This window comes from Microcebus murinus, chromosome 13 (genome assembly GCF_040939455.1).
Source record: "Microcebus murinus isolate Inina chromosome 13, M.murinus_Inina_mat1.0, whole genome shotgun sequence".
Classification (NCBI taxonomy): Eukaryota; Metazoa; Chordata; class Mammalia; order Primates; family Cheirogaleidae; genus Microcebus; species Microcebus murinus.
Genome location: NC_134116.1, coordinates 14,878,075 through 14,888,146, shown reverse-complemented (window position 1 = coordinate 14,888,146; position 10,072 = coordinate 14,878,075). Strand labels below are relative to the sequence as shown.

Below are 10,072 nucleotides of genomic sequence, written 5' to 3'. Positions count from 1 at the left end.
ACATCTCCACCCACTTCCTGCTGTGAGCAATGCTGTGTGGGAGGTTTCTGTGCGGCCAGCTTATTACTTTACCCTGCATAAGGTGACATGCCTTGGTCTACTAACCTTGTTTTGTCTTTTCCTCTCCTTCCTCCTCTCCCCATGCTAAGCCCCTATTTTATTATCTACTATTACTACAGATCATCTATATCTTCATTGTTTTTTTACAAGTATCTTTTATTTCTTTTCTTCCAAGATCCAACGAACTGTCAAGTTGTTTGTCAAAAAATTGCACAAACTAACTTAACGTTGAAAGATTCCCCTTAGCTGAAAGTGTCATTAAATCAAAGAAGGAAATGTTGTAAACACATATAACATGTAGAATACTATGGCTTGAAGACAAAGAGTAAATGACTTTGTATTGAGTTAGTGATTTCAGGAATTATATAAAATAATGGTTTTCAAACTGTGGTACAAAGTCACACAATTTCAACAAAATCAACTTCCAGATGATTAAACATTTTATCTACTCTTTTCTAACCTTATCTGCCTGACCCTGCGTGTGGTGGAAAGATATATCTCTTCTCCTGTGCATTTCCTATTTCACAGCTGCATCTCCATCTTCCACCTTTTGGAGAAAAGATGTACATCTGGAATCTTGCTATTGTGCACCACCTGCAGGTGTGATAGCCTCTAGGGCATCAAATAAAGGAACAATTTGAAATATTGTCAGTAAAACTTCAATCAAAGTCCAATAACCAAAACCATGCATCTTTTTTTATCATAAACATTTTTGTGCTGTGGTCATATAGTGGTTAGAAAAAAGATAATTTTCAGTAAGACCACAATTAGTAAAAGGTTACAGTCTTTAAAAAATATCCAAGAATCTACTATGAGGAACAAGTGCTAGGGAATAAATACCAAAGCATAACAGCATATAGTACTCTGCTGCATGCTATGTCAAACAGCTGCTCATCTCACTAAATCCATCTTTTCTCCAATTTAGGCAAAGGTTATAGCAAAAGATGACATTTGTCAGATGAGTGGTTCTTAAAATGGGAGTGGCTGTGTTTCTGAATCTTGTTCATGTCACCTTCTAGGCATATTACATAATACTTAGATATCCCAGTTTTGCTTCCTAAGAGCTTACCAGCTTATGGTTTCAATTTTACAAGAGAAACAGACATGGAAACCTTGTCGTTGTTTAGTAGTCCTGTCATTAATGTTAGCATAACTTATTCATAACATGCATCTTTTTTAAAAGCTGTATTTTTAATAAAATTTTTGTTCTATAATTTTTAATAAAAACTTAAGACTTATTCATGTTGTTTTGATCAACTTTATAATAACTGAAAGATAACTCAAAACTTTTAACATTTTGATCCCAGGAAAATTTTAAAAAATATTAATACACCTATTTTTCTTGCAGATAAATTATTAATATGCCTTTCCATTATAACTGCCAATTACATAAGGATAATATTCTGTGTAGAATAGAAATAAAGCTTCAAGAAAAAATCATGATGTAAAATGTCTGGCTGATTTTAAATGGAACATGTTCAGGTATTTTATAAATAGACAATGGTAGGTAACAAAGAATTACATTCAACTGGCTAAATTTAAATGAGTGATGTAAAAGTTTCATCAAAGAATACCAATATTTATAATATGCTAGAAATTACATGCTTTATAATTTTAAATTTATGACAAATTTAGACTCCATCTTATAACCACAAAGGAATAATTTTTCTAAAACATGTTTATAAGATATGTAAGCAAAAGAAAACTTGAACATTTAACAGCAGTCTAATAAAAAGTCTGCCACTTAGGTTTCATCATGCACAGTTCATTCCCCATTTATTCAATGAGTGATTCTCTGGCAACATAGTGTGGTAGAAAATATTGGGGAGAGATTATGAGAATAGAAATCCAGCTTTTTCATTAACTCGTTTTGTAATCCATGGCAGTCAGTTAGCCTGTCCAGCTTTGTTTCCCTACCTGTAAAATGAAGTGATTGGACTATTCATTTGAAACTGGGAGCCATTCCATTGTCACTATAAACTTTATACTCAATGTCTTTTGAGAGTGTGTCATTCTATTTTCCTGTTAATTTGAAGTTCTTTCCTAGAAATAATATTTAAAAAGTTGAGAATAAGAAGGAAAACATTAACTTTTCTCCTTTTCCTCTCCACTGAAGAGAACATGCTTCTCTAAGGCATGTGGAATGAATAAATGGTCAAGGTATCAGTTTAAACCATTACACAGCCATTAGAGTAATTTTTTGAGACTTCGTGGAGGATCTCCTAAATACTGTGGATTGGAAACAGGCATATATATAGGGCTTCCCTTTAAATGAGGCATTCTTAACTTGGTGTCCATAAACAGAATCCAAGGGGTAACCTCTTAATTAAATTTGTTTTCCTCAATTACGAATGTAGGCAATAACCAGAGTAGTATTAGCTGTTAGTTACCGTTACCAATAAAAATCAGTTTCTTATCATAGTGCAGTTGTTACACATATTTCAAAATATTTATGTTCTTCACCATTTTGAAATTATGGTAGTTTATTAGACTTGGCGCTAGCTCCTGTTATTTAATGCGAAAAGAAGCACACATATAACTACATAAACACATATAAAACTATTGCTATATAACAAAGTTGGCTTTAATATTTTTGATAACTATATTTCAATATAATTTATTTCCTTTGTAATCCTACATCTTTCATTTTATCTTTTTAAAAACACTGCTCTGAGAAATAGGCCTCGCTAGATTGCCAAAGGGGTCTATGGCACAAAAAAGGCATTAGTCTGGCATGAACGCAGACATAAAGATCATTAGAGGACCTCTGTGCAGCCTGGTGCAATAGATGGCAGTCACTGTGAATCTGAAAAACTGCAAACTGAGCTGAGAGCCCTAAGGAGCAATCAGGAACTTCAATTTAAGAAGGGAAAAAAAAATGTTTTTTCGAAATCCCGGAAGCCAAGGGTAGGCAATGAGGATAGGAGGGGCCCATTTCAGTCTCCGCTTTGTTACGGGCTACAAAGGCGACAGAATGGCCAACAACCCACTTCCTGTTGACTGAAACTATTGCCTATCCCCACCCTATTCTTCCCCCAGGACCCCCCACCGCCATCAAAGAGGCACAACCAGACAGGGGAACCCCAAACCTACACCACTGAATCTAAGGTCTTTCAAAACGACGCTCTAGGGATTTCGCCGATATCCGCAGGGTCCCTTTCTTTGGGTCAGCACACCCGGGCTGGGACCCCTGCAGCAGCCGCACGGAAAAGTTTCATCCACCACCTCAAGTTCGGAAACCTCGTTTGCCAGATGGAAGGTTCCCGCTACTCCTGACTGGTGATCCAGTTTCTTCCCAGTCTCTCGGAGAGTGTTCCGGTCCCGGACACCAAGGCCTTTGCTGGGAGGCTTACGCTCTCCTACAAATCCCAAGTGCGGGTCTCTTTAAGACCCCAGGTTCGAGAACCGAACCCTCTAGTAATACACTCAGACTCCGCCCTCTTCACTGCAGCCTGGGCAACACTCGGGCCTACCTCCCGAGAGCGGCGCCGTTGGCTTACGTCGCAGTGTGTGATTGGTCTCCTTATTCTGGCACGCCGAGATTGGTGGAGGCGTGTCGGCCCCGCCCCTCGCCCCCGCCTACGACCCACGGCTACCAGGGTGTCCTCGCGCTGCTTGTCCGCGCGCAGCCTGGCAGTTTGCCTCTTCCTCGTCCTCTAGCTTGCGTCCATGGCCACCGCCGCGACCGAGGAGCCCTTCCCTTTTCACGGTCTCCTGCCAAAGAAAGAGACCGGGGCCGCCTCCTTCCTCTGCCGCTACCCGGAGTATGACGGGCGGGGGGTGCTCATCGCCGTCCTGGACACGGGGGTCGATCCCGGGGCTCCGGGCATGCAGGTGAGGCAGCTCCCGAGGGCCCGGGCGCGGGGACGCGGGAGGCCGGGACGCGGGCGGGGACCCAGCCTCGGAGCCTAGCAGGCCGAAGCCCCACTTTGCGGCCAAGCCTGGGCTGGGGTGGGTAGCGCCAAGAGCCAGGCGCCAGGAGGAGGCAGAGGGCAGAGCCGGGTGTGAGAGGGACCCGCGCCCGCCAAGGGGGCCTGGAGGCGTCCGAGTGCCGAACGCGCAAGGTGGGTGAGGGCCCACAGGCTGGGCGCCCGGGCTGGGCCGTTCCTGGCCCAGACAAAAGCATTGTGCTTGGCGCGGCTGGCTGGGGGAGCCTGGCTCCGCTTTTCACCCCAGGGATGCCCCTTCTTTCTTTCTTAGGCACTGCCAGGCCAGACACCTCGGGGCTCCTTCCCACCACGCCGCTTTCCTTTGCAGGTCCCGCGTGTCTTGAGCACCGATCCTTGCCGGATATTTTCAAACAAGAATTTTTACAATTTTTATCATTGAGGTGGGGTAGAGAAAACAGATAGGCAAATGACCTATCAGAACTTAATTTTTAGGGTTCGGGAAATTTGGTTTGGGGAAGAATTGTCTTTAAACACAAAAGCCGGGTTTCAGAAGATAACTCGCTTATCCACTTCCGGAATTGTTTCTTCTGGTAGTTTTGTGTATTCTATTTTTAAACGCTCTGCAGTGTATTTGCTTAGGGTCAGTGAATCTTGTGGCGTAGCCTTCGTTGACATGAGAAGAATCCAGTTGAGTTTGTTTTTTGCGAACTTTAAAGGCCTTATGAAATTATGTTTCTCTGTTTTTATGTAAACCTCAAAAACATGAGATGCCATACTTTAATTACAGTTTTAGTTTTGCCTTAGGCAGCTTTAAAATATTTAGATCAGGATACCATACTGAAAGGTAATTTTTTAGAAAAAATATTGTGTCTCAGTCAAAAACATTCGGTTTAAACCCTTAAAACTTTTGTAAATGTAGCCTTTTACTGAAATCTAGTAATAAACAAAATTTCACCATGTTCAAGATCCATCTCTCATCCCTGTCTAATCCTACTGTGTGCTGATCACTCTTTTTTATCTGTTCCTCATCTGTGTATGTTATCCCCCTTTCTACACTAAATATTGGGGTTTAATAATACTCTTCCTATTGCTCCCAACGTCCCTTTTCCTCTGGATCCTTGATTGTGCTCTCTAATAACTGAGGTAGCATTTTGGAGGTCAGGAAGTAATGAGGGGCGGCAGTCTGGCTGACAGTATAGAAACCCTCTGGGAATCTTGCTTTCTGGTGTTAATTCTTCAACACCACTGTGGAGTACAGCACACATCTTTGAGGAATTAGAAGAGGAGCAGGTGATGTGTTCCCTCCGGCTGTGGTTATATAGTTGTTGTTAATAACTCTTAAGACTTAAAATAATGACAGCCGTCACCTCATTGAGGCTTTATTTCAGAGTAGTTATGTTTTCCTTTCTGCTGTGGAGTGTGTTTACTTTTTATAGGGATAAGTGAGAGGAGAACAGCTGGGATAAGTGGTTCACTGGTTCTTTTGTCAGGAAAATAAGAGGATCAGAAAAGTTTAGAGAAGTACTGTTCCATAGAAATTTGTTCATAGAATTTCCAGATCTGCATATCAGATTATTGTGTTACTCTCTTTAAAGTAACAATGATTTTCACCCCACAGAGTTGCTATGAATATTCATTAGGGGAGGATTAATTACAAGTGACTTTTTAAAGTACTCAAGAAAAGTATTAAACACTAATTTTTTTAAGCAAGGATATTTAGTAGAATAAGTTTGTGCTGAATCCTTAATCAATTATCTGAAGGGTAAATATGTGTTAGATTTTGCATGTAATAACAAATATTGAAGCACTAAATACTAAAAATCAAATGAAAACATAACTCATATTATCTTCTAACAACTTTAACTCTCAGATACTCACCTAAATCCAACTGGTGAAAAGAAATTCAGTAAGGTGGCTTGCAAACATGAGTGAATTTGTAAGGAATTTTTCCCGCTTACCTCTAAGAAATTTATCTTGAGATCTATGTATACATCATTAAGGTAGATAGAAATTAAATGGAAGGAAAGAATGAAATAGGAATAGGTGACTGAACTGGCCATTGGGAAAGCCAGGTGAGGGCTGAAAAGGACTAGAGGCACAGTAAAAACTTTCAAGAATGCAGTGGGTTCTATCATTCTTTGATGACTTCTCGGGCCAAGTTCTTTTGTGACAGCTCTCTGGGCATATTAAAAGTGTGTGTTGGGGAGGTGGGGAGTGGACAGCATGAGAGTAGTAATTACATAAATGATTAAATATTTCCTCAGCAAATATTCAAGCACCTGCCAGGTTCCTAAGGTTGTGTTAAACTGTCTAGTCTTGCAGACTGTAACTATCACAGAGATTGGGCATTGGGAGACAGTGGCAGCCAGTGAGAGCTGGACCAGTTGGTTTTCACAGACAAGATGGAACTTGGACTAGATCAAAGTATATATATGTAGTAGCCAGGAGGTCTCCCTGCCACGAGTCCTGCTTCTCTTTGATCCATCCTTCGCAATGCCAAAGTTATTTTCCTTAAAAAAACAAAACCATTTTGTAATCCCACTTGCTTTCGCCTGCAAATCCAAAACTGTGAGCTTTGTATATAAGGCCCTTCACCATACAACACTAGCTGCCTCGTACAGCCTCAGTTCTTCTGCCCATCACCCCTTCATCCCCTCCTACCATTCATCCTGTGCCTCTCCCCTGAACATTTCACACTTTTCCACTCACCCAGATGTTTCAGGTCTTTTTCCCAACACATGCGTTTGCATGTAGTGTATAATCTTTCTGCAAGTCTTCTACAATCACCTGTAAACTGCTTAATCCATTAAGACGCAGCTGGTTCTTGACCCCATTACTTTTTGGGAAACCAACTGATTTAATTCCACACCCCTCCACATATATTTATGTGTACATACCAGCCATTGTGTTAGGGCCTGAAGCTTCAAAGATGATCCCTGCTGACAGTTATTTAGGATTTTTCCCCCTTATTTTTTCTCATAGCAATTTGCTCTTATCCCCCAGTAACATTTAAAATAACATCATTTCAGTTTTTCTGTTTATGTGCCTTTTTCCTGGTTAACATTCTTTGAAACCATCAAAATTCATTTTGTATGAAATGTGCTTACAATGTTAAATGTTTTCATTGAATGGAAAAAATGTATATGCACAATGAAGGAGCATTTCCTTGTGGAATAAAAAAGGTTTAGGGGAGGAGGTTACAAGTAGTCCTATCAAAATCTATTTTTATATTCACTAAAATATAGTAAAGAATATACTAAGTTATATATTAAATATATAATTGGTTACTAATTTTAAATTTTATTACTTCTCTTTGCATTAGCTTTCCCTTATTCCTCCAAGCTGGGTTTTGTGTTCTTATATGCTTCATAGATATTGTCCCTTACTTCTATTATTTATTGTTTTGTATTGTAATTATCTCTCCACTCATCTGTCTTCCCAACTGATAGTAAGCTTCCTGAAAGCAAAGATTTATTTGTTCATCGTTATGTTCTCAGAATAAAAGTTACAAAATAGGGTGTGGCGGCTCACACTTGTAATCCCAGCACTTTGGGAGGCTGAGGCGGGAAGATCATATGAGGCCAGCAGTTCGAGACCAGACTGGACAACATAGCAAGACTCCATCTGTAAATAATAAAAAAATTAGCCTCACATGGTGGCATACACCTGTAGTCCCAGCTGTTCAGGAGACTGAGGCAGGAGAATCACTTGAGCCCAGGAATTTGAGGTTATAGTAAGCTATGATTGTGCCAGCCTGGGTGACAGAGTATGATCCTGTCTCTGAAAAACAAAAAGAGAATTTTTAATGAGAATTTTTAGAGAGAGAGAGAGGTCCTTATAAGTAAAGCTTGTGGAAATAGATGGTAAATAAGCCATTAAATCCCATGAGGCATTTTTCCTTTGTGCATATATTGATAATGAGGTTTCTAATGAGGGAGATCTGTCTGACTTGTTAGTAACCACTTGTTATTCTTGATCTCAAGTCACTGAATTTTGCTCATTGAATGAGAATATAAAGATGGATGATTTGTGTTCTTAGTGCTAATTGTGTGTCTTTCAATAATTAAATAAATATTTGAGTACCTAACAAGCACTGCTAGATGTTGGGCATGTTGGTGAATAAAATAGACATAGTTCTTGCCCTTATGGAGCTTTATATTCTAATAGAAGTAGAGAAAGACTAACTGTATAGTTAGAAATTGAATTATGTGATGTGAAAGAAACAAGGTACAATGAGAAAGCATACTCAAGTTTAGGATGGCAGACTCTTGAAGTCATCAGGAAGGGGTGACACTAATGGAAAACTGAAAGATAAGGTGGAATCTTGCAGAACAGTTGAAGGGATAGGGGATTCTAGGCAGAAGAACCCTGCTTAGAAAGTCACGAGGCAGGAAACAGTTTGTCATGTTTCAGGAATTGAAAGGAAGCCAGTGTGGTTAGAGTCGTGAGTGACTGGGGTCAGAGAGCACCGGGCTTTTTATACAGAGTATTCTGAGTGCTTTACGAATCCATTGATGGGTTTAAAGGGGAGGACTGATACAATATAGCTTGTTTAAATATCAAAAATCTGAAATGTTCCAATCAACGTGTCCTTTGAAAAGTGTCCTGTTAGCTCTAAAAAAGATTTTGGAGCATTTTAAATTTCAGATTTTTGGATCAGCCTGCATTCATTTTGGTTGGGGCAAATGATGGAAAATGAGAGACCTCTAAGGAGGTGATCCACATAATGAAGGCAAGAGTTGATGATGGTCTGAAGAAAGAATAGTGGTAGTGAAAATCAGAAGGGAAGATGGATTTGAACTATGTTTTAGAGAAATAATTAACAGGACTTTCTGATAGCTTTGATGTGAGGAGTAAATTGGAGTAAAGAATCAGAAAAGGATTTTTCAGTTTCTGGCATGAGCAACTGGGTGTGTAGTGATTTTTGAGATGGCAAAGCCTGGAGAAAAATGGGTTTTTGAAAGTCATGTTAAATTTGAACTTCGGACTTGTTGCATTTAAGGTGCTAGTGTGGCATCTTATAATGATGTTGTTAAATGTTACTAAACATTTTTTCCCTTAAAGTTTTATACTTGTCCAGCCCAAAGCTCACCTTCTTCAGGTCTTTTCTCAAATGTTATCTTCTCAGCCAGGCCTTCCTTGACCTGCCGAATTAAAATTGAAAGCCCCACAACACCTATCTTCCCTTCACTGCTTGATTTTTCTCTGTAGTAATTATCACCATCCAACATGTTCTTTATTTTACATGCTTGTTTATTGACTTCCTCCTTGCTACAATATAAGATTTGTGAGGTCAGGGATTTTTGTGTGTTCATCACTGCTGTGTATCCCCAGTACCTAAAACAGGGTGTGGCCTATAGTAAATGCTCAGTAAATGTTTAAGTGGATGTATGAAACCACTTGAAGGATCCTGTAGTGTTTCAGGGCTAAATTTTCTTATTAGTATTTGTCAGGCTTTGGTTTAAAAGAATTCAATTCTCTTTTTTAAATGAATGCAAATTTTGTGGGAAATTTTATACACACTTACATATGAGTTTACATTGGTTTCTTTAAGGATAAAAACCTAAAATCTGTAATTTATATTTTAATTGTCTCAATTTTCAGGTTACACCTGATGGAAAACCAAAAATCATTGATATCATTGATACAACAGGAAGTGGTGATGTGAATACTGCTATAGAAGTCGAGCCAAAAGATGGTGAAATTATTGGTCTTTCAGGAAGAGTGCTTAAGGTTGGAGCTTTTATCTTTTTTTTTTAATTTTTTTTGTACTGTTGCCTCAAAGCATCTAATGTTTCTAGCTTACATTTGGCGGTAGGTTTATTATTAGCTTATAGATGTATAACAAATTACCCAAAAACCTTGTGGTTTAAAAAAGCAAGTATTTATGACCTCACAGTTTCGGCGAGTCAGGAATCTGGGTATGACTTAGCTGGGTACCTCTAGTTCAAGAACTCTCATGAGGTTGCAGACTGTTAGCTATGACTTCATCTGAAGGCTCCACTTGGGTGGGGGACAAGGGTTCCCTTTCCAAACTTACTCAAGTGGTCATTGGCAGACCTTGGTTCTTTGCCACATGGGCCTCTCCACAATGCTGCTTTACAATATGGCAGCTGTCTGCC

At 39.6% G+C, this 10,072-nt stretch overlaps 1 protein-coding gene across 6 annotated transcripts in view; it reads left to right on the top strand.

The window, feature by feature from the left end:
- Positions 1–3,614: 3,614 nt before the first annotated feature.
- The window catches only part of TPP2 (tripeptidyl peptidase 2), a 71,946-nt gene continuing 65,488 nt past the window's right edge, over positions 3,615–10,072 (top strand). For 4 of the 6 annotated variants that reach the window (XR_012922417.1, XM_076009292.1, XM_012751986.3 and 1 more), the window contains exons 1-2: positions 3,616–3,894; positions 9,555–9,683. Coding sequence is in view for 5 of the 6 variants with exons in the window: in XM_076009292.1 (XP_075865407.1) it covers positions 3,730–3,894; positions 9,555–9,683 (294 nt within the window). In the remaining variant the exon portion in view is untranslated. Of the gene's footprint in view, positions 3,895–9,554; positions 9,684–10,072 lie in introns of all 6 variants that reach the window. The other 2 variants (XM_076009293.1, XM_012751987.3) reach the window with 2 other exon arrangements.